At 40.0% G+C, this 25,499-nt stretch overlaps 2 protein-coding genes across 4 annotated transcripts; both read right to left on the reverse strand.

The window, feature by feature from the left end:
• Window positions 1-898: 898 nt before the first annotated feature.
• On the reverse strand, window positions 899-10,239 carry LOC143851323 (putative chloride channel-like protein CLC-g). The gene is made up of 7 exons (XM_077360710.1): window positions 9,886-10,239; window positions 9,580-9,780; window positions 9,277-9,454; window positions 8,251-8,513; window positions 2,461-2,733; window positions 1,236-2,364; window positions 899-1,139 (listed from the first exon to the last, which is right to left on the reverse strand). The coding sequence occupies exons 1-7, from the start codon at window positions 10,056-10,058 to the stop codon at window positions 1,005-1,007; spliced, it is 2,352 nt and encodes a 783-aa protein (XP_077216825.1). The 5' UTR covers window positions 10,059-10,239; the 3' UTR covers window positions 899-1,004.
• A 6,431-nt stretch (window positions 10,240-16,670) lies between these two features.
• On the reverse strand, window positions 16,671-20,849 carry LOC143851134 (uncharacterized). 3 transcript variants are annotated; one of them, XM_077360462.1, is made up of 3 exons: window positions 20,707-20,849; window positions 19,893-20,610; window positions 16,671-17,400 (listed from the first exon to the last, which is right to left on the reverse strand). In XM_077360462.1, the coding sequence occupies exons 2-3, from the start codon at window positions 20,571-20,573 to the stop codon at window positions 16,873-16,875; spliced, it is 1,209 nt and encodes a 402-aa protein (XP_077216577.1). In that variant the 5' UTR covers window positions 20,574-20,610; window positions 20,707-20,849; the 3' UTR covers window positions 16,671-16,872. The 3 variants fall into 3 exon arrangements, with proteins under 3 accessions (XP_077216577.1, XP_077216578.1, XP_077216576.1); XM_077360463.1 differs by having other exon boundaries at window positions 20,704-20,818; XM_077360461.1 differs by having other exon boundaries at window positions 19,893-20,836.
• Window positions 20,850-25,499: the final 4,650 nt, after the last annotated feature.

Consider the following 25,499-nt stretch of genomic DNA (forward strand, 5'->3'; position numbering starts at 1 on the left):
TTCGCATCAATCAGCAAGTTGCCTTTGTGTTATCATTCTCATTTATCGTCCACAAGGCCTGAGCCTTAAAAATATACTTATTTATACCATTAAAAAACAAAGAGAAATTCTAGACTGAAGGGAGCCCTTGCAAAAAAGAGGTGAAAGGGATGATGGTGATGTGTAGCCAATAGGAGGGCCTTTTCACCTCTTTTTTGCAAGGCCTCCCTTCCGTCTAGACTTCTTCATGCTCCCCTCACTCCGCCGTTTGGAAGTCTGTCCAAGCCACACCTGTCTCACACTATTGGCCACACAAATATTCCATGGAATATTTATTCATGGTGGCCAAATATGGTCCAAGTCTTCACGGAAGCCTAAAATTGAGTATCATCGCTCAAAGCCCAAGTTACATTCCATGTCCCAAATGGTAAAGGTTTCAGAATCTGGTGGATGCCATGTGAAAACAGGAGATTATTTGCTTAGAATAAATTATAAGCCAACCTTATTATTATTAGAGGAATGATAGATGCAAGGCCCCTTCTTTAGCCCTTGCATGAAATTTGTGGCACTTAATGACGTGGATCTATTCAAAGGCCCTTCTTTAGCCCTCGCATGAAAAGAGCCCTCGCATCTATCGTTGCTCTTATTATTATTATTATTATTTATTTATTTAGAATGGATGATATCCAGATGAAATGGGAGTGTGAGAGATAAAAAAAAGGCCGAGTACCTCACTGGGACACAAGATGGTATTATATCTAATCTCATCATATGGTTAGCAATTGGCTAGCGGGATCTGTGCAGAGAAAGCTAGACGTTTGGGAGCTGCTCCTCTCCCAGATCACACTACTTATAAAGAAATTTTCAGATGCAACAAGCTCGCCCACCTGTGGTCTCCATCTTAAAAAAAACTGGAAAGGAATAGAAAAGGAATGGTATTAAAGTTAAAAAATCCATACCTTATGCAGCAGCTCATTAGGATTTTATACATGGTATGAAAGATGTCCTAGGACTATTTGAGAAGCTCAAAATAATTTAAAGAAATTGAAGTTCCGAAAACGCAATCTCTTCCATCTACTCCTCTTTAGGGAAGGATGCAGCCCCAATATATGCTCAGGCATAAAATCATGCCTCGTTAATATGCCAACTACAGGTGCTCTCTGCAGTAGATCACAAGTAGGTAAACCTATTAGTATGGACGGATCATAATGGATGGTAATAACAGCAGTTATAATAAATGAGGCGAGGTCTCTTACACTAGAAGACTTTGGAACCACCAACAGGTGCCTGAGGCCGACTTCTCGGAAAAGTAGAAGAGCTTTGGCTAGTGACATTGTCTCAAAGACAGTGTAAGGTGAAGTGTTTGTAAACGGGTGCAAATCAATGAACATTTCCATCTCTTCAGCACTCAATTCTATATCTTCTATCCTGTCACCTCTTCCTGTACCGGGTTTCGCAAAATCATCAGCCCGTAATTGCTTTGCAGCATTAATGAGTGTAGGCGTGCGAGTAGGGGAGAAATCTTTCTTCTTCAGCAATACAAGAAGGTGGGCCCGAAGGATTAGGCCAGAAAGCAGAGGCGAATCTGAAAGTGGAGCATCATCAATCACAGGGAACCCATGATGCCCAGTAGTTTTAAGGACGTGCACTATATTACCCACCTTCTCTATACCGTTAAAGAACTGCAATGGGCCCGTGATGACATCACTGACCATCAATTGCCTCATGTATGGCTCTGCATGGGCTTCTAGATACGGAAGTCCCTTTAGTTTCACAAGCAGATCATAGATATTGCCACCGAAAGAGTCACCTACCGTTTTGGATATGAGCAGAACCAGCATAATCAGAGGCAGCAGTAGTAAGTTGTTAGTCAGTTCCAGCAAAATAACACATAGGGACACAGTATTCCTCATCGATCCACCCAGCAAGGAAGCTGACCCAAGAACAGCATAGAGACCATGGTTAAGATTGGTGTGTGAACCCATCAGGTATCCAACAAAGCGCCCATAAGTTGCGCCTGTAAGGATAATAGGCACGAACAGACCACAAGGAGCCACAATGCCAGAACTGAATATGCCAAGAAAATAGGTGGTGGAAAAGAAAATAACGATTGATAGAGGATGGAACTCAGATTCCGTGCCAGCACTGAAAAGGTTTCTAATTGCGTCATCATTTGTGTTGAAAAATAGGCTGGCAAGATCATTGTAGTGACCAGGAGGGCATTGAAACTTCTTGAAATTACCAGACCTGCCAATTGTTGGGCAAATTTCTGATGCCTCAATTGGGCAAGGTTTGCATGGTGCAAACCATGGTAACCCAAATAAGCAACAGGATGTGAATATTGAAACCGAGCATGCAAGAAGCAATTTATAGGCAATGCCTTTCCTGAAACAACAAGGAATTGACAAGGATAATGAGTTCAATATTCTGTCTACATTTTAATTCAAGATTCACTGAGTGCAAGGAGGAATCAACACTTACTCATAAATAAGGCTGTAAACTCGGAGAACCTTAACCAGAAGAAAATTGTAGAAACTCCCTAATATTCCCCCAATAACTCCAAGAGCAATCACTGGGGGTAAGTCAGTGAGGTGATAAATAAAATTTGCTGAGGGTGCCACGTCAAACATTATCAGCCCACCTCTTCCAAATAAGCCACACTTTCCACTATTACAAAGATCAATAAATGCTCGAAGCACAACAGCAACTATAGCGGTTGTGAAGAACGCTCTCCAGAGAAGGGTACTCCTCCACCTGCCGAACAGATTCTAGGAATCAACATTAAGAAATTACTGCAAAGAGATGTTCAGAGTCTTCAGACTTTAGAAATTCATGGTTGCAAGGGATTCAATCATAGACAGTGGAAGCAACTCCTTGGCACTCAGCCTCTATGGAATAGTGCTCTATCCAAGTAATTAAACATCAAAAGAGCTACATGTTGAGATGTAGAGGTAATTCTTTTTTGCTATGTGAATTGGGCATTTTGAGTTATTTCTCAGGCAGCTGATGGTATACTTGTCTTTTCATTATTATTGGATTGCCCTAGTAAAATGAGCAATGGAACGTAAGACCATAGTTACTGGAAACTTCCTAGTTGGATGAGAAGTCCGCTTCCCCGAAAGCTCGCTTCGAAGCTAAGTTCTTCTCACTTCCCAAATATAGAGGAAGCGCGCTTCTCACACGCATCCTACGTGTTTCCTTTTAATTAAGAGTAAGATTCCTATTTAAGTCATTATTTCTTCCTAAAAGAGCATTTTCTCCTTTTGATAATGCTGAATGAGCATATTAAAAAAACTAGTGCATTTAACATTTAATGACTCATCTTGAAACTCATGTGGATCTTTTCCCAAAAACTCAATGTTATCCCTCTCTCTAACCTATTATAGTTCTACTCTTTATATATATATATATATATATATATATATATATATATATATATATATATATATGAGGAAAGTGTTTCTACTCGGCCGAGTAGAAAAGCTTATCTACTCCTCCCTTTAAAAAGTACAGTGGGCCCACACATTGTGGATGATCCAAAGCATTCATTTGATAGGTCTTATCATAGATAGGGTGTGCCCAAAAAATCAGCACCAAAGGGTCATCCTAGCCCTTCGTTTTGTTGGGCCTTGTAGAAACAAAATGGACGCACTGTGTAAGATGCGTAAGATGCGTCCATTTTGTTTCTACAAGGCCCAACAAAACGAAGGGCTAGGATGACCCTTTGGTGCTGATTTTTTGGGCACACCCTATCTATGATAAGACCTATCAAATGAATGCTTTGGATCATCCACAATGTGTGGGCCCACTGTACTTTTTAAAGGGAGGAGTAGATAAGCTTTTCTACTCGGCCGAGTAGAAACACTTTCCTCATATATATATATATATATATATATATATATATATATATATATATATATATACAGAGAGAGAGAGAGAGAGAGAGAGAGAACGGTTTCTGCACACAAGTGTAGATAAGTTATCTACACACTAGCTTAAAACACGGTGGAGGGCATATTGTTTGGGTGATCCAAACCATTCATTTGATTGGGCTTCACATAGATAGGGTGCCCACAAAAAATCAGCTTCATAGGATCATCCCAACCCTACGATTTGTGGAGGTAAAATGGACGTGTATAAACCTTCACAAATCTGTCCATTTTTTGCCTCCACGGTTCGAAGGGTTAGGATGATCCTATGGAGCTGATTTTTTGTGGACACCCTATCTATGTGAGGGCCAATCAAATGAATGGTTTGGATCACCCAAACAATGTGGGCCTCCACTGTATTTTAAACTAGTGTGTAGATAACTTATCTACACTTGTGTGTAGAAACCGTTTTCTCATATATATATATATATATATATATATATATATTTCTTTTTCGCTTCCAATGAGGCTTATTACATGCTTTATGTTGACTTTGAATGGTACTTGCCACACATTCTATTTACTTTCTTTAGAGGTTTTAGTTTCCCGCATTTTCTCCTTTCTAAGCCCCTTGCTTCCCGCATCGCTTCTCGCACTCGCTTCTCACTCTAGCAATATAGTGTAAGACAACAATGCACGTTTATTCCTTTCTTTTCTTTTCTCTTACATCTTCTCTTCTTCCAAACACTAGATTCATACTACTAGTTTCTATTAGAGGCATTGATCGACAACGCGCATCATCAAAAGACTGATTGAAGATATTTAGAATATCAATAGGGTGTTGCTGGTGTCAGCAGTCGTACGATCATTGTGACCAAAGTAGGATGAGGGCTTTACCAATCATTGTGTATGTGTCATGATTTAAGATGATTTCTGGTGAAGATATTTTTTAGAGCCATTTGAAGTTTGTTTAAGCCGGTTGATTTCAGCATGGAAAAAATATAATAGAAACAAAATCAGGTGATGGAGATGATTTGAAGAGATTTTGCTAGCATGGATTGGGACCTGGTTGGTCATTTTTGGCAGGGAATCTATTGGTTCTAGTCCCATGAAGTTTGGATCACATTTGAGACAAGGTTCTTAACATCGCAGTTTTAAATTTCCCCAAAAAGACAGAAATGTTTCCGTTTCCATCCCCACCAAAACGAAATCTCAATGAATTCCTTCCACGTCATTATTTCTAGTTGAAATTCTGAAAATTAGGCCGAAATGGTCGGAACGACAAAAAAAATAGAAAGATGTTATGATTTGCATTTCACTTCATTCCTTTTCATTAAAGTAGAGAATGATATTTGGTAGGCAACATCATTGAACTACACAACAAAGTAACTGTGTCTTATGTATGGGATGTCAGATCAGCATGGGACTAACAATACCTCATAGCTCTATGTGTTATTGACATAAAGTCCAGTCCTTGGAGGGGAGACTGATCATTGTACTTTCTTATAATTCATTACATTGTACTTCTTTATTGACTTTACTGTTCTAGACATTTGCGACAACGCATGTCACTAGGTGTTTGATGTGATTAAGCCATTATGGAAGGCTTTCTTGCTTATGCGATGGTTTCTAAGTATGTATTTGTGCTTATTCTAGCATTTTCTAAAGTTTCATCTTAAAATTTCATCATTTGCATATGTTTTCATATGTTCCTATGATTTTAGAAGATTTCCATAAAAATTTGCACCGAAACCAAAATGTTTCCATTCCCATACCAACTGAAATCGAAATTTGAAACCTTGCTTAACATTGTTTGAGATTACTGGTGAAGAGGTCATGCTCTAATTGCCTTTTAGAAGATTATTTGGGGTTGATTTGTCAGATTTGCGGGCAATTATGTTTTTACAACTTTCTTTCTCCGCAATTATATGCCCTCATGCCATAGTTGTCAACCCGTGACTCGATTTTTTAATTTCAACCCCTTCTAAGAGTTTGACAACTATGCCTCTTGTGTTCTTGCTTTTAAATCTCCAGTTGAGTTACTTACACTTGATTGAGCATTGTTCTCTATTTACCCCTATGTTTTTTGATGTGTTTGTTTTGTCCGCATTTAAAGGGATTCTTGTATTAAACTTAATCTTAAAGCTCTCAAATTTCTTTGGTTATTCAGCTTCTTAGAAGGGGTATCAGTGCTATCATCCTGCTTTGCAGTGGCGTCTTGTACCCCTGGATGTTACTTTTCATGAATTCTTCCATTTGCTTCTCATGGTACCTCTCTTCAAGGGGGGCTGTTAGTGAAGAGAGGACTGCTCTTGTTTTTCTTCATCTTCATGTGCCACCATGTCTTTGACTCTAGTGGTACGACTACTTTACAAGACACAAGTCAATCAGCTAAGGAGTTAAAAGTCTATATACAGAGGAAGCCAATGGGGGAACAACCACCCCATGATAATCCTACCCTGAATGCTGGTACTAGCTTATAATCCCCATCTCATGTTTCAAATCGTGTTCTTATCATTGATACCACTAATGATCTTTGTCTGCTTATTGTCATCCGTAAAGGGAAACACAACTGCGCAGAACATCCCATTGCAGATTTTATTTTGTATCACTCATTATCTCTTCATTTTTTTAATGGCGTCGTTATCTCTCTCGTTTCGTTCTTTTCTAATTTCTATTCCTTTTTTTTGGTAGGTAAGTTGGGATTGAACCTCTGACATCCAGCCTCCAGGTTGGAGAACAAAGCCTTTGACCATTGTGCTAGAGGCTCAATCCCTCCAACTTCTATTTCCTCTGTCTCTTTACCCTGTAGTGTTTCAGATGCATTGCTTCAACCTCAGTGGAAAGAAGTCACGTGTGAAGAAATGAAAGATTTAGAGAAGAACGGAACATGAGAATTGGCGGACCTTCTTAGAAGCAAGCAACCAGTTGGATGTAAATGGGTATACAGATGGGTCAGTGGAACGGTACAAGGCTCGGTTGGTTGCCAAGGGTAACACCTAGACATATGATATTAAATATATATCAGGAGACGTTTTCACCAATGGAAAAGATGAATTCGATGTGAGTTCTATTATTTGTTCTAGCAAATCAGTCTTGGCCTCTTCATCAGTTGGGTGTGAAAAATGCCTTTCTTCATGGGAATTTAGTAGAGGAAGTTAGTTTACAAGCAAGTACCTCCAAGTTTTCAAGTTCCTAGAAGTGAATGGAAAGGTTTTCAAGCTACAGAAGACATATTATGTTCTAGAACAGTTGTCAAGAGCATGGTTTATGCACTTTATCAATGCTATGAAAAGGATTGGCTAATTACAGAGTTAAACAGATCATACTCTATTTATTAAGCGATCCCATAGAGGGACAGTGACCATCATTGTTTATGCAGATGATATGTTGTAACTAAAGATGATGAGAAGGACATTCAAAAGCTCAAGATTTATCTGGGGAAGGAATTTGAGATTAAGTATCCGGGCAAGTTAAAGGACTTGGGATCAAGGTTTAAAATTTCGAATTCGGTACCGGTTTCGGACTTCCGAAAAACCGGAATTTCGTACTCACGTCCGAAATTCCGGAATTTCGGCCGAAATTTTGTAACGCTTTTTAAAAAAAAATAAAGAAGGCATTTTCTCGAAATTTCGGATCGAAATCCGAAATTTCAAAATTTGGTAAATGGCGAAATTTCTAATTTCGCCAAATCCTGGTTTCGGTCCCCTTATTCAAGTCTACATTGAGGAGCAACTTAATTCCTTGATGAATGGCACGGACTTCTGCCTCATTAGCATCTGCTAAGTGAGAATTAGGGGTACACATATCTTTTAATTATTATTGATAGTCCTAATAAAATAAACAAGGGGACATGAGACAACTATTCACATGTTTTTCCTTTCTCTTCATTTTTCTCTTCTACTCTCATCTACTTCCAAACCCTAGATTCATCCTACTAGTTTGTCAACTTTGCGAATTCTGTCACTGCTGCGTTTTAAAGAGAAAAACATTTAAAGAGGAGGTAGAAAATTTCACGCTAGATGGCGAGCCTTGGCGCAACGGTAAGGTTGCTCCATTGTGACTTGGTGGTCATGGGTTCGAGTCACGGAAACAGCCTCTCTGCAAAGCAGGGGTAAGGGTGCGTACATCTAGCCCTCCCAAGACCCCGCATTGGCGGGAGCCTTGTGCACGGGGCCGCCCTTTTTTTTATGGTGGAACAAAAAAGAAGATATTTCTATTTGCTTGTTTATCTTAGTGCTCATTGCCTTAGTAATCTGAATCATTTACTGGTTTGTCTAATTAAAGCTTGAATAATCAACCAAAGAGAGAAAAAGAAAGGCCCCTTCATAACCCTAGTTTGAAAAATGGACTCATCAAACAACATAAATGGAATATGCAAGTTCAAAAGCAGATATCATACCATGACGATAATTCTTCGAGAGCAAATAGAACACCACCAACTGGTGCACGGAATGCGGCAGCAATTCCAGCAGCTGATCCACAGGTAACAAGATCACGCTTATCTCTGTCATTTTTGAAATACTGTAGCCATCTCCAAGTTATACCATATCTTTTGGACCCACCCTGGCCCAGTAGTGCTGCAACACATGCACCAGAATGTACCATAGGGCCTGCCTTGCCCACATTTAGAGATGCCGATACAACACCAATGCTACCAATAATCTGTGACAGAGTCAACATATAGATGAGGCACTTTCCTTTTTCAAAACCTGGACCATTTTTTTTCCTCCTCAAAAGGATAACCGAATAATGATTCCTTTAGCACATTGTGATCCTCAATTGCAGAAAAGAGCATTTTGCACACATATGTGTAAAGGAAATAAGGAAACATAGTAAATGAAGAACTCGAGGATGGCTTGCTGTGGACGACTACCATCAACAAGCCCAAATAGGAAATAGATCACCTATGAAAAACAATCTTGTGATGTCTAATCAAAATGCACATAGGTATTCAAGGACAGTTGTTCATGCTAAGGAACACCCACATGCACTACTAAACTTTAAAAAAAAAAAATTACAGACAAACAACCACAAGCTGTTCTAAAAAGGAAAAAGAATGAATTTAAATTTGGAGACTATTACTTAAGATTGTGTACAGAAAATAGCACCTAACCAGATATATACTGAATTACTTGCATAAATACATAGAACTACATATACAACACACACATATAGATAGATAGATAAATTGTAGAAAACATATACATATTTATTGATGGGAAATGATCAGTTCCTTTTGTTACAAATTTGAGAAATAAGAAGAAGAAGACTTCTTCCGATCAGCTTTCAATTGCATTATTTTGTATTCATATTTTTCAACAGAACATCCCCAGTAAAAATTCCTGCCACTCAATTCAACATAAATAATCAAGAACAAGAGAATCATTCCAATTTAGAAGAAGCTTCAACGCATTGAAAACCTTACTTTTACAATCAGAGTCCGTAACGCAAAGATTCTCGGAGCATCCACACCATTCAAATAAGCCTTGACTTCTGGAATACCCGAGCCAGCTGCCTCAGGCGCTATATACGCAGTGATGATTGAAGAAAACAGAGTAAGAACAAAGTTTGAAACTGCGAAAACACCAAACGCGTGTCCATACCTAGAGGAGATATTTAAAATTTCATCAATTTTACTTTTTCACAGTAAGCAAAAAAAAAAAAAAAACAGAATTAATCAAAAAAATTCTCATAATTTCATAAAAAAAAAATAAAAAAAAAATCTCACTTCTTTGCTAGCATCATATTGGAGGTTATGACGAACTTGATACCGGCAATGTTCTCAATAGAAAGATTATTCAAGAATCCGATGAGGCCAGCGATGATTCCTACGAGGAAGCAAAAACTCCATTTCATGAAGATGTACTGAAATATCTGATTTCTGTCGCGAGATCGCCAATCCTGATTGAAGAAATCATTTTCCGGTATTCTGCAGATCAGAACAAAGAGCTCATTATGCAGAGATCTAAAAAATCAGATTCAGGAAAGTAGAGTGAGAAAAAAGGAAAGAAAATTGGAGATCTAGAAACCCTACTCGTAATCCAAGCTCTCGATAGAGCAGACATTAGCGCCGATTATCGCGATCTGAGAAGTGGTGTTAGAAGCAGATCTACGGAGCAGTAATCTATTCTGGTGCTGATTTTCATGATCTTGATCGAGGAGAGGTTCGTTTAGAAGGGAAGATTCTTCGTCTGGTTCGGTGGCCATGGAGGAAGAACTATGAAAGAGAAGAGAATAGAGATTTTCGTCTTTAATAACTGAACCAGCTCAAGAGATTCTGACGTTATTTTATTCGAATACAGAAGCATTTAATAGGAGGAGAGATAATCTGGCCAGGAAGGGTATTTTCACCGGGGAATTTTGACCGCCCTGAATGTGGTCTCGGGACGAAGAAGGGCTTTAGCCTTTATTCTAAAGAAAAATTGCCAATGGGGGACACCAAAATACAAGAATTATGAACGGGGGACACAATTTTGAAAAATTGTTAGAGGGACGAAATGGAGGTTATCAGGTCTCTAAATAGGGGTTATCAAATTCTCAAACAGGGGTTATCAACACTCTTTAACAATTTTTCAAAATTGTGTCCCCCGTGTACAATTCTTGTATTTTGGTGTTCCCCATTGGCAATCATTTCTAATTGGGTAGCGGTGGGCCCCACGTGTCTAAGATTTCTGTGTAGATGTGTCCGAAAGAGCTTGGGACCTTAGTCTTTTCCGTACTTTCGCGATCAAAAGTAAAAGCCAACTTTTAGGCCACCACATGCAGCATGGGAAATTCTTCCGCCGCGAATCTCATGCCATGCTTCTATTTTTTTTTTTCTTTTTTCCGAATCGGTTCCTAGTGTCAATCAAGATTCGCCATCAAGAGAGAAGACGAGAACTGTAAGGGGCAAACAAAGCCGTCCGTCAAGACTGTTGATTTCCCACCCAAAACTGTGATTGCATGTATAAGATGAGTAATGATAGACACAAGGGCTCTCTTCATGCAAGGGCTAAAGAAAGCTATTCAAGGGCCCTCCTCTGGCCCTTGCATAAAGAGAATGTTAGGTACCTTACTGATACGCCAAAAGCTCCAGAGCTGATGGAACGCGTTAGGCAACATAATAGAGGGCCCTTGCATCTATCATTCCTTGTATAAGATAAAGATTCGTAGGTCAAGGCCTATGATCATTCCGATCCATGTGTTATCAACCAACTTACAGTTTAGGTTTGGATCAATGGATCAGATCATGTAGAATAAGCAGAATTGAGACCCCAATAACTGTCTTTTAGGAAGGAGAGCAACAACCACTTCATTTTAGCATTTTCATACGCTTTAAAAACACGGTTGCTACTTGCTAGGGTAGACCTCCCTTCCACTACATCCAAGTCCGGGGAAGATGCTTTTTTTTCTATTTTAGTTATCTATAATCTATCTATCTATCTATATACTATGCAGCTAGCTTTCCATTTTGTCATTCGTCTTTTTCAGGAAAAATTTTGGATTTTTCAGGAAAAGGTTTCCCGTAGAGTATTTTCCATCCAAAATGGCCTTCATGTTTCCCGGGCAAAAGTTTTTCCCAGAAATGATTTCCCCCGCAGAAGTCAACAATTGCGGCTATTTTTGAATACTACGCATTTGGGCGCTTTGCAAAATACTAACTTTATCCAGTTATTTTAATTACGGATTGGGGTACCTTGCAAACAATTGATGAAAACATGGTACTTTTTCTAACATGTGGGATGTGCATGTCATCCTAATGGGCCTCGCCACTTTAAGCCCATGCATAGCACGAGTGGACCCGCCTACCATTTGACATGGGCTTATTGGTTGGATGGGGCCCACCTCTTGCACATTATTTTTAATAGTTTGGGTCTCACCACTTTAGACCCATGCATAGCACGGGTCACCCCCGGGCCTATCGATGCATGGCATTGGCCTGCCATTTGACATGGGCTTCTCCATTGGATGGGGCCCACATTTTGCACATCATTTTTTATTGTTTGGGTATCACCACTTTAAACCCATGCATAGCATGGGCCCACCATTTTACAGCTCCTGTACCCATGTGATGGGGGCCCATTAGTTGCATACTAGTATATACTGAGCAGCTAACTTTCCAAGTGTCATTCGCTTTCCAAGAAAAACGGTTTTTGGAAAAGTTTTTCCTCCCCACAAAAACGCCCACTACTAAAACGGTTTTGCACCACTAAATTAGCCACTAAGATAAAATTTATCCCACAAAATCCAGTTTCCCACTAAATCAGTTTCAATACTCAATCGGTTTTATTGCTAACCTTAAATTTAACCCTAAAAATTCATTTTCTCTTTTTAAGTTGGTGGTCGGATTTATTGCCATTCATGTGCCACTACGACTTGGTTTTCTGCCAACTGTCCATTTTGCCATATCTTTAATTAAGGGATTTATTGAAAGGATAAGGCAATTGTCTCCTATTAATTCTCAATTACAAATCGTGTAGGATATATGCCTAAATCGGTTTCCTTTTCAAAACCAGTTTACCCGCCATAACAAAATGCCCATTAATTTCTATTTATTTCTTCCCTTCTTCTTCTTCTTCTTCCTCTGTTCTTCCTCTGTTCTTGGGTAGGCGAAAATTGTTTTCCTTCTAACATATTTTTGTAGGATGGGGCAGACCACTTTAACCCCCCCATAGGTAGCATGGGCCGAGAGTACTAGATCATAATTTGGAGTTTGAGAAACGTCTCACTTCTTCATAGATTAGTGACTGGTGGAGGTTTGGGCAGATTGGTATCTGCCATGGTTATTGGGATATTGAAGGAAAGGTGTGCTTCTTTTACTATTATTAATCCAGTCCCTACAATTATGGGACGTGGAGTATTTTTCCTTCCTGCGGGTTGCCTTACTAGTCAATTTATAAGCCACAAAAAAATTATAAAGAATTTGTAAGTTGGGATCAATCCTAAGATCAATTTTGGGAAATCAGGACCGTTGATCTTGTAGATCATGAGCTATACATCAGTTCTTTGTATTTGGATGCTATATTTCTCTACGGACCTAGGGTTTCTGTTTGGATTCACGGATCACATCATGTGGAAGAGACAGAATTGGGGCCCAACAAGTGTCTTCTAGGAAGGAGTGTAACAGCCACTTCATTTTTAGCATTTTCCTTCACTTCTAAACAGGGTTGCTGTGGGAGACCACCCTTTTACTGCACTCTTCCACTACATCCAAATCTGGGAGCGGATGCTTTTTTCTTTCTTTTTTTCCTATTTTAATTGTCAATTTACAAGCCACACAAAAATTATAAAGGATTTGTATGTTGGGATCATTCCTAAGGATCAATTTTGGGAAATCAAGACCGTTCATCTATATTGGGATTTGCTAAGCTCCATCGCAAAAGGCATTTTTGCAGAACATCTGTTGCATGAGAGACCAGCCACCGCATGAATAATGACAAAATCTGTTGTAAAGTGAGCCTATGTGGCTGGTCTCTCATGCAACAGGCATTCTACCCATGACAGATAATTGAGTCCGAATCCCCAATGTGGGGCTCTCTAGAAAGGAAAATAGTAGGGCTGCAACTCGGGTCGGGCGGGTCGGGTTTTGAAGAACCCAACCCAACCCGAGAAATATCTCGGGTCGGGTCGGGTCGGGTTTTTTTCCGGAAAACCCACGAGACCCAAACCCGGCCCTACCCATGATAAATCTCGGGTCGGGTCGGGTTTTTTCACGTTGACGCAATTTTTTAAGGAAAACTCTTGTTTGGCAAGAACCTACAAAGCAATGTTGTAAACACAGTTCTTAGATAGAGCCTGTCCAAGGAACTACCTCAACAAGTTGGTCCTCAGTGAGAGCAGACAAACTAACAATTATTAGGCAAGCATACAAAATTGGAAGAAGTCATAAGAACGGCATTTAGCTTTAACCTCGGACACTTAGAAGGACATATCCGCCGCCTCATGATCCGGGATATTATATGAGAACCTTAATTCATCACTCGAACGCCTTTTGACTATGCTTGCCCTTTGCATTAATCGGACCAATGCTTGGACAACTTCAGACATAGGAGGACGAAACTCTGCCTCCGGCTATAAGAACCACGAAACCACTGTTTAGAACTATTCTAAAGATGAAAGGTATCTTTAGAATCAGACTCGCCCAGAGCACATAACAAGGGAAACAGAAGGCTAAAAAGTTTAGCACTAAAATAATCAAAGAAGAAAATAAATGGATGATTAAATACTAATTTTGTTTTGCTGATTAGGGAGAGTATTATAAAACTTAAGTATAATACGTTTATGAAAGAGTCCCTGTTTTTGGTTTAGCACTAAAATAATCAAAGAAGAAAATAAAGGGATGATTAAATACTAATTTTCTTTTGCTGATTAGGGAGAGTATTATAAAATTTAAGTACAATACGTTTTTGGAAAGAGTCCCTGTTTTTGCTTTTACGTTTTTTGCTTTTACGTATTATAAAACTTAAAGTATCTCGGGTCGGGTCGGGTCGGGCCCCTTCAAACCCGGCTCGACCCGAGATTCATGCGGGCTTTTTTAATCTAAACCCGGCTCGACCCAAGACCCAAGAAACATCAACCCGACCCAGGCTATTTTCGGGTCGGGTCGATGCGGGTCGGGTTTTACCCGGCTCAAGTTGCAGCCCTAGAAAATAGTGCATGCAACAAAAATTATGTAAAGCAGGGCCCGTCGGGAGGCCGAGTTCTCACATCCTCTGGGGAGAGATGTGACCCGGCATGGAAACGTGGAACTATTTGTTAGGGCTGCAACTCGGGTCGGGTTTTGGAGAACCCAACCCTACCCGAGAAATATCTCGGGTCGGGTCGGGTTGGGTTTTTTTTCGGAAAACCCACGATTCCCAAACCCGGCCCTACCCATGATAAATCTCGGGTCGGGTCGGGTCGGGTTTTTTCACGTTGACGCAAATTTTTAAGGAAAATTCTTGTTTGGCAAGGCAACTCTACTCATAGAAGCAGAAATTACACTCACATTACACTTGAATCAAACAATGATGTAATTTCACTCACATCACACTTGAATCAAACAATGCTGTAATCAAACAATGTTATAATTACAATCAAACACTTGAATCAACTCAACTCATAGAAGCAGAAATTACACTCACATACAGTAACAGTGGGTGCGTGGGTTTTCACTTTTAACTTTGGGATAATTACATTTACACTCCCTCTAGTTTCTGACACATCCACTTCCACCCCTATAGTTTAAAACGTGACAAATACACCCCTGTAGTTTCAATTTGTTTAAGGTTTGCCCCCTCAGCTGAAGGTTCGTCCATAGATTGAAGGGTTAGGATGATCCGATGGAGCTGATTTTTTGGACACACCATATCTATGTCAGGACCCATCAAATGAACGCTTTGGATCATCCAAATAATGTGGGCCCCTACTCGAATCCAAACACTACCAAAAAATCATCCAAATAATGTGGGCCCACATTGTTTGGATGATCCAAAGCGTTCATTTGATGGGTCCTGACATAGATAGGGTGTGCCCAAAAAATCAGCTCCATCGGATCATCCTAACCCTTCAATCTATGGACGAACCTTTAGCTGAGGGGGCCTACCTTAAACAAATTGAAACTACAAGGGTGTATTTGTCACGTTTTAAACTATATGGGTGGAAGTGGATGTGTCAGAAACTAGAGGGGGTGTAAATGTAATTATCCGTTTAACTTTTAACTAACAATAGAAAAAAATGTACATACTATAACTTATGTAACTTGGGTCGGGTCGGGTCGGGTCGGGCCCCTTCAAACCCGGCTCGACCCGAGATTCATGCGGGCTTTTGAATGCTGAACCCGGCTCGACCCGAAACCCATGAAACCTGAACCCGACCCAGGCTATTTTCGGGTTGGGTCGGGTAAAACCCGGCTCGAGTTGCAGCCCTACTATTTGTCCATGTTGACACTAAATTGATCAGATGAGGGAAGGCCCCTAAATCGTCCTCCACAAGCCTGTGGTCGACAGTCGTGAACTTAGGATCACTCATGTTGATCAATTTTTGGGGTCCCACATAGAGACATAAATGAGACCGTTGATCTTCTAGACCATCATGAGACAACCCACACTGGTCCCAGTCCCATTCCATCTAAGAGATTATGCCGTGCAAAAATCAAGATCAAGGTTTTACTAACCACGGGTCTGGATAATTAACAAAATGGTCAGGATTCATGGCCATCCATATAGAAGTGTATTTCACCTCCACCGGGACTAAGTGGGTCACTCGAAATTAGCCCAGTGAATGGGTGGGACACAATGAATTTTCTCGAGCCATGATGCATCATGCATGCATTTTTCTTGAATATCCAAATCATTCACTTATGACCTCATATACAAACCTCTACATATTAGAGGGTTAAGTACATCCTATGAGATAATTTTTCTTGCCAAGCCTGATTAGGTTGGGCCCAACAAATGAATGGTTTGGATCGTCGAACAAGGTGGGTCCTTGCAATAGTGGGTGTGCCTCCTAAAGTTGGTAAAGGTTATCATAAAAATGTATAATTAAAAGGGATAATTACATTTACACCCCCTCTAGTTTCTGAGACATCCACTTCAACCCCTATAGTTTAAAAAGTGACAAAAACATCCCCTCTATTTTCGTTTTGTTTAAGGTTTGCCCCCTCAGCTGAAGGTTCGTCCATAGATTGAAGGGTTAGGATGATCCGATGGAGCTGATTTTTTGGGCACACCCTATCTATGTCAGGATCCATCAAATGAACGCTTTGGATCATCCAAATAATGTGGGCCCATACCCGAAGAAACTAGAGGGGGTGTAAATGTAATTATCCCTAATTAAAAAGTTAGATGAAACAAACAATTAATATGAAAAGGAATCGAGTTTCATTAAGAACCATCTACATGACTACATGAGAAGCAAACAAAACCCACAAAGTGGGTTCCAAAAGAAAATCAAAATAACTAATGAATAAAATTTATGAAAATAATATCTAATAACTACATATTACCCTAATAATATCACATTAAATACAGATTATCACACTTCTTCACTCTTTTTCATTTCAAGGTGAAGAACCCCACAGCACCTCTGCAAGAATGGTAGCTGCCTCTGCATCCGAAACTGTGGCCTCTCTAACTCTTCTCAAAACCTCTTGCTTGAAAGCTCTCTTCTCTCTTTGCCTCAACCCTTCTCCTACTTCCAACTGTATTGCAAACCTCGCAACACAGCTCGCAAAAGGATGCTTCTCAATAAATCTCCTCTCTTTGCTCTTCTTTCTCTTTGGCTCAATCTCAACCCCCTCTATGAAAACCTCATCTTCGTTCTCCTCAAACCGACCCATCTCTATCAAATCCCCCCCATTTCTCGATCTCTGCATCTCCACAAGTTTCCTCACTAGACCCTCTTCGATCATCCCTTCAATCGCTTCTTTCCTCCCGAAATAACCAATTTCGACCACGCAATCCATTGCTACCATTCTAATTTCCATATCGTCCGAATCTAAGAAGCTGATGATTTTGGGTATCTCGCCGTTGGATTGGATTTCATCTACAAGTGGGCTTTTGATCGATCTGATGAGAGAACAGAGTACCTGTAGCGACGAAGCATGTTGAAGTATGAATGATTAGATAACACCAGCTCTAACAATTCGTCTAAGATTGTGACAACCGATTGTCAGAACCAAACCTATTGTTGGACTAAAAATTACGTTTAAATTTGAGTCCAATAATCCTTTTGGCACTCACTATCACTTGTTCTAATCTTATACGGACAAGGGTTAAGCTTTTGGTAGGGATTTCAATGGATCAACTTCGGATAGGATCCACCTACGTCTAGTCACAGTCCATTCAAATATATCTGTCGGATTGGATTTGGGGTGTTATTCGGATGCTACTTTTTGTGTATCCGTCACAATCCATTTCGAATCAAGCAGTCCATCAGAGTGTCCTAGTAGGTCCTACTTACATTTCAAACCTTCAAAATTCTCAGAAGAGGGCCAGTCTGAGTGTGAGCGGGGGCAGCGCAGTGGGCTAGGGACTTAGGGTCAGTGGTTCAAAAAAGGAAGTGAATAGTGTGACATTAATGAAAAAAACTAATAAAGTAGGAATCGTTCAAAAAAAGATCAAAAAAATGCATATGGCTCATGTTTACTAAAATACCACCGAAATGCCACTTAGGGCACGTTTGACTATGGCCCATTTACTGAAATACCACCGAAATGCATATGGCTCAAAAAATGCATATGGCCCACTTAGGGCACGTTTGACTGCTATGGATTTTTATTCAAGATAAATCGGTGTATCAAGTGGTGTATCCAAGTAGAGGTAAGGGTGAATTGGCTAAAAATCAGGAAACTAGTGCCTCCAAGTGATGAGTAGTGACTAAAAAACAGGCAACAAAAAACTGTACTCAAAATAGGATTGACTTTTTCCTGGTAAGTTTTTTTTTTTTTTTTTAAATGGTGAGATTTCATTAAAAATAGCAGCCATGGTCACCAAAACAAGAATGAACAAAAACAACAAAAAGAGACTAATCTCTCCTTTTCCCACTGCAGTACGCCTCACTTGTTCTCCCGGGAAAGGAAAAGAAAAGGTTTCCCGGGAATCTGACGTGGCATTAGGAAAAGAAATCCAGGAAAACTGTGTAGGAAAAGGTTTCCCGCGTCTGTTCACGTGCGCAGGAACTGTGCAGGAAAAGGTTTCTCGAGAAACTGCTTGCCCACCTTTTATCACTAGTTTTTCCGGAAAAGCAAATCCGGCCAAAATAGTGGGATTTGGTTTCCCACACTAGTGAGAAAAGAGACATTTCCACATCATTTTTGGCAATTTCCATGTCATTATTTGACATTTTCCACATAGGCTTGTTACTTTATCAGGAAAGCAAGTGAACACCAGAATTCTGTCTTGTCAAGGAAAAAAGAGGCTGTTTTTCAGGGATTTGCTTTCCCGGGAACGCAAGTGAACACTTGGAAACATTGATTTATCATGTAAAAAATTCCTAGCTGCGAGTCATGGCCTTAAAGTGATAAAAAAATTAGTGTATTTTTGTAAAATAGTATAATAAAATAGGATTTAGGACTTCCCCATGGGCTTTTGTTAATTTTTTGGATCATATAATAGGATCCTGAAATGTGTCAATATATCCTAGACCTGGCAAACGGGTGGGCCGGGTCAACCCGCGGGTCACCCGCAAATTCAAACAGTGGTTAAATTCAAACGATTTTTTTAATTTAGGAAAATGTTAAAACTTAAAAGTAGGGTATGGCCGGCACCGTGGGATGATCCAAACCGTCCATTAGATGGCCCACAGCCTAAATAGGTTGTGCCCCAAAAATCATTTCAATAGGTTGATCCTAACCCTCTAATCTATAGAGGGTTAGGATCAAGTGATCAACCCTCTAACATTCAGATCGGAGGGTTGGGATCAACCTATGGTGCCAGCCACAACCTATTTATATTCTATGAAAATATCAAAAGAAAAGATTGGGTTTGTGGAGGGATTGAGAATCTGAGATAGTTTGATTAGTGCGTGCCTTTTTCAGTATCTCTACGTAATCCATTTGGGGCCCACACACAATAGAAGATTGGATTTTATTGAAGGATTGAGATTGTTTGATTGGAGCAATTTGTGGGACTTTGACCTTTTTATGGTAGGACACACAGTATGAACGGTTGTGATGACCCCCTGTCTTTTTCACAGGTGCCCGCAGGTTGACCCGACCCGACCCGTTTTTTGCGGGTTGGGTCACCCGCGGGTTAGTTTTGACGGGTCGCTAAAACTCAGACCCGTGCCTGCAAATTTGCAGGTGGGTCGGGTCGACCTGCGGGCACGGGTCGAGCTTGCCAGGTCTATTATATCCGGTAACATGTCTAGATCATGTCTGTTAAAGTTGGGATTGATGGTACATTAGACGTCCATGTCCATTTACATCCCTGCAAACGCAAAAGAGGGAGCCAATGTGCCGTTTGTGACACCTGTATGGCACCCAAAAAAAGAGGGGCCACGGGTGAAGGCGAGTGTTGAACTATGAATGATTAAATAACACCAAATCTAACATCCGAGTAATTGATCGATTGATGATACCTGTAGGGATGAAGCGGACCCCATGGTAATCACGGCCCGGACAGTCCGACCCATCAAGACCTCACCCACGAACACATTCTTATTGAATTGAACCAGACCCGCAATGACGAAAGCGGACCGCTCTCGGATCCGCTTCGAGGCAATTGGGTTACAGAGCACCGATTCGAGCTCGGAGAAAACCTTGGATTTCAACACCACCTCTTGTAACTCCCTGTCAAAACCCTGCGAGACCCTGTTCTCTAACTCAATTAGAAGCTTAACCTTTTCTTCTTCATCCTCCCCTTTAGCGAGAGCTTTTACGAGATTCTCAACTTTCTCTCTATCAATCCAGGCCTGAATTTCAGTCTCGATTAAGCCCGCAATACTTGAGATTTCACAACCAATGGCCCGGCGGCGAAAGTAGGATCGGATACCAGTGTTTTCTTCTGAATTGTGCAGGTTTTGGACGAGGGTTTTGAGGTGGGAGAGGTGTTGAGAGAGAGTGCAAAGATTGGAATCATTATAGAATATGTTTGATTCGGGTTCGAGTTCTAAGAGGGCTTTAATGGCGTAAGAATTGGTGGTGTTTTTGGGCTCGTTTTGAAGCTTTTGGGAGGCTTCTTTCAGGGCTTCCAACACTGTTAAAACCTGGTTTTGATGGGTTTTCTCGGTTTCTTCTTCTTCTTCTTCTTCTTCTTCCATGGATGGTCATCTAAAGAAAAGCTTTTTCTCGTTGTCTCTGTTCCATAGAAGAGGATGAGAGAATAGATTGCGGTAGTCAGTTTCCAAAAACCATGAGAAAAGAAAGAAATCTGTTTACTTTACTAGTTACCACCAGACAGTCTTCGCTACGTTGCGATCAAACGTGGAATTGGGGGCGTGATATTCCTTCCCAACCGTGAGTCTTCTTCATTCGACTTATTATTCCACCGACGCTTATTAGGGCTTGTTTGGTCGGTAAGAAATTGGTGGAAGATGGTAGAGAGGACTTTATCGGACTATGGAGCCCAAGTCCCCACTTGTCACGTGGTACTAATTTGGCTATGTTTGGATTCCGAGAAAAATATTACAAAAAAAAATAAAAATAAAAATTTCTTTCTTTAGTGAGAAATAATATGATTAATTTAGCCAACCTCAACTAGTTTGGGACAAAGGCATAGTTGAGTTGAGTTGAGTTGAGTTGAATATGATTAATTACTAATTTAGAGGAATATGGTTATGAACTGAAGGTCTTTCTAAATATTAAGGAATTTTTTTTTTTAAAGTTTGGAAAAGAATTTTTTTTTTTTAACAAAATTTCATGTTTTTACATTGTTTGATTACACGAGGACAAAAGTGACTTGAACTACTGTAAAAAGGAAAGTGAGGAACAACATTGGTTCTGCATAAGGCTTTCCAATGTGGAATGGCCTTTCCATTTGAAAAGGAAAACATTCTTTCTCATCTTAAACCCTGGCTGAAATGTTGGCAACATTTATGTAAAAACCAGCTACAAGTGTGCCCCCATTGGTCCTTTGTAATGAGACCGGGACCGAGTCGCTCAAAACTCTCTTTGATTGATAAGAGCATGATCTTTTAGGAAGAGGTAACTATGCAGAAAGTCACTTTTACTATCTAAGATTAAAAGCAAAATTTGGGTCCTAAAAAGTGAGGTTGCAATAGAATTTTTAGAATTCAGGTTCAGCTTTCACTGTAAAATCGAGCGTGGGCTAGGGAAAAGAGACCCAAGTTACTTGCACCCTACTAAAAAGGTGATTGGTTAGGAAAAGACAAATAAAAGGAGGTGGAAATTCAGCTACTTTTAGGAATAAAATAAAAGGGCTAGGAAATGGTTGAAAAGAGGTTCATGTTTTCATTTGTATAGTGCTAAAAATATATCTTTAGGATTATATTATCAAATGTTAATAATGACATTTATAATCTTATATCGAACCACCGAAGCTCATCCTATTATTAGTGATACGTGATGATTTGTTTCAATTCCTATACTATCTGACCCCATCTTTTGATGGCGATTACGAATTAAAATGTTTTTACCGATCAAATAAAGAAAGAAATGAATGATATACGTGGTTCATGCACATGATATGCACCGTCGAAATGTCCATCAAATGAATAATATTATTATTAGGGAAATGTTATCAGCTGTATTTTTCGGAGGGTTAGGATCAGCCACGGAAATGATTTTTGGGGCACAACCTATTCAGGATGTGGCCCATCTAGTGGACGGTTTGGATCATCCTATGGTGCGGGCCATACCGTACTTTTAATAAAATGAGGAATGCCCTCATCAAAATACAGTAGTGCTGATAACATTTCCCTTATTATTATCTTATTTATAAATAATACCTCAGCTGTATTTTAATATATTAGTTGCTCGTGGACCGTACATATTGATATAAATTACAAGAAGTTATTGGGAAATGATACCCCCGCCCCTTTTTTAGCTGCGAGAATGGCTCACTGCCTAAGGATAAATTCACCCCTTTAACATTTTTCTTTGCGTTTAAAACTTAACGGATAATGTTAGAGTTGGGGGGGGGGGGGGGGGGGCACATGTATCTTGAGGGGGTCATGGCGCCCCCATGGCTTGCAAAATTCCTTTTATGGTTCATGGCTATACATGCATGCCTAGATATTTTAGTGGCCATGGCCCCCCAATGACCAATGCAGACAATTGTAAATTAATCCGGCCCCCTCAACTGTAAATTCCTGGCTCCGCCACTGGGGGAGGATATCATTTTCCCGAAGTTATTTCATGCCTTTTGACCCAGAGGGTGACGCAGGACTCTTGCCTTAGTTTATGAAATATTTGCCTCGTTGAACATGACTTCTATTCTTGGCTTCTCGCCAGGGAGCATCTATGCAATTTTGCATGCCCTCAGCCAAAGAAGAGCCCCTCATACTTGGCTTTAGGTTATTTATTTAGTTCATTCCATAGTTACTTCGCTGTTGGTTTTGGCCTCGTTCATTTAAGATTATGACAACCGATTGTGAGTAAAATTAAAATTACGTTTAATTTTGAGTCTAATAACTAGTTTTGTACTCACAATCGGCTGTCACAATCTTAAAATAACAGGGCCTTTGGATTTTGAAAATATATTATGACACCAAAACCAACAATTAGACTTGGACAATATATTTTCTTCTTACTTTCTTTACATGGTCTTCTTATAATTTAGGGATGTTTTGCTGTAAATCCTTATTTTGCAAGATATTTTCTAATTAGTCATTGGAAATTATGAAATAGAAAAAACTTTAACTTTTTGAAAAACATTTACTACACCGAACGTCAATCTTGGCGACCCCTTCAATCACTTCTTAAATCATATTCTATTTCTCGCCTAAAAAAGTTTAGCCTTAGCATTTTTCGTATTGGAAAATGATTGCAATTTTATAGGAATACAAAAACATTAAGTCATGCCTTAAAATCGGTAAATGCTAATGAATGCCATTATCGTGAAAAAAGGTTCTGAATTTAAATATTTTTAAACATAAGGGTCAGCTCTAATGAGTTTCTAATTACAATAGGACTGCACCAAGGATCAGCTCTAAGCCCTTATCCTTTTACGATAGTTATGGATGAACTTACGGGGGGTATCCAGGATGAGGTGCCGTGGTGTATGTTATTTGCAGATGACATAGTATTAATTGGCGAAACCAAAGCAGGAGTTAATGCTAAGTTAGAGTTATGGAGAACTACTTTGGAATCCAAAGATTTTAGACTGAGTAGGACGAAGACATAGTATGTGGAGTGCGACTTTAGTAATGTAAGGAGGTAATATGACTGGGCAGAAGGTACCTAAGAGGGATATCTTTCGTTATCTTGGTTTAGTCCTACATAAGGAGAGATTGAAGAGGATATTAACCACATAATAAGAATAGGTTGGTTGAAGTGGAAGCATGCTTTAGGAGTTCTGTGCGACAATAAAATACCTACCAAGTTGAAGAAAAAGTTTTATAAGATAGTTGTGAGGCCAACCATGCTGTACGGCTTAGAATGTTGGGCCACCAAGAAGCAGCATGTGCACAAGATGAGTGTAGCGGAGATGCGAATGCTTAGATGGATGTGCGGCCACACAAGGTTAGATAGAATAAAAAATGCAGATATCCGTAAAAAGGTGAGGGTGGTACCAATTGAGGAGAAGATGAGAGAGCACCGTTAAGATGATTTTGGCATATCCAACGTAGGCCTTTGGATGCTCCGGTGAGAAGAAGTGACTGGTGCCAAGTTGATGGAGTAAAAAGAGGTAGGGGAAAATAACTTGGGGAGAAACAGGCAGGAAAGACTTGATGGCTAGGAACATAACAGAGAACATGACCTTGGATAGGAGAGAATGGAAGAAAATGATCCATGTAGACGAACCCAACTAGTGTCAGGATTAGATTTAGTCAATTTGAGCCGGGTAGATCCTGTCACCTTCTTCATGAAAATTTTCTGAAGGATTCATTAGCCACCCCAACTAGTCTGGGACAAAGTTAGTTGAGTTGAGTTGAGAAAAGGCTAAATTTTTTGGATAAATCTTTAATCTTGATGACTAATTAATGGTAAATTTAATAGATGATAGAATTATATTTTAAGTCTGCACCATTTTCTAGTTAAGAAAAAAGACTGTATGTTCAGACTATTGCCCTCGATCCCATCTCATTGAATGATTCTAGACCTTTGATGAAATATGATCAACGGTCATGATCAACAAGCACACATGCCACATATGCATTGGATCGGGGTCATTTTTACTCATCAAGACCAGATCATTTGCTTGTAGATCTCTCTCCGGATTATGGACTCGCGGGTAAAAATCCCTACCATTTTTTGTGTGTATTGATTGGATGGCAATGATATACATTCATTTCACGGCCCATCAAAACAATTGTCCTGATTAGGGGTGTAAACGAGCCGAGCCGAGCCGAGCTTGGCCAGGCTCGGCTCGGCTCGTTAAGCTCAAAAGCTAGGCTCGAGCTCGGCTCGGGCTCGAACCAGGCTCGGGCTCGGCCAGGCTCGCGAGCCTTACCGAGCTCGGGTTATATTAAGTTCACACCCCTCATCTTCCCTGGACAGCCCTATCTAGTGTAATTTGACTACTTTTTTAACACTATGGGGGGTGGTTCAAGTAACAAATGGGGTTCCAAAAATGAAGTGACATATTTTGCTTCCCCCTTTCACTCCCTAGACAACCCTTTTAGTGTATATATTAATATATAATATATATATATATATATATATATATATATATATATATAAATATATTAAATTCTTAACGAGCCTGGTGAGCCGGCTCGGCTCGGCTCGTTAAGGATTCGAGCCGAGCTCGAGCGAGGTTCCGAGCCCGAGCCAAAATTGACACCCTTAGTCCTGATCAACCCTACGTACCTATCACGTGTAAGGGGTGGAGGGCTATGGTTGAACTAACCGTTATATTAAACCTCATGAATTAATTATGGAAAACAGCGTGTCTAATTGAATTATCCTTCTCATTGGATGTATTAAAAACTTGTTGATGCCTAACTTAAATATCATGCTCACACTGAGATTCTTGGTTGTACGTATGCTTACTGTAAAACAATGATCAAGCAGTCGTTTTCTCATTATGCTCGCGAGAAGCAAACTAAACGGGGACCCCATGG

Source organism: Tasmannia lanceolata, unplaced genomic scaffold, assembly GCF_043159265.1.
Source record: "Tasmannia lanceolata isolate RefF3 unplaced genomic scaffold, GAP_Taslan_0.1 ptg000018l, whole genome shotgun sequence".
NCBI lineage: Eukaryota > Viridiplantae > Streptophyta > Magnoliopsida > Canellales > Winteraceae > Tasmannia > Tasmannia lanceolata.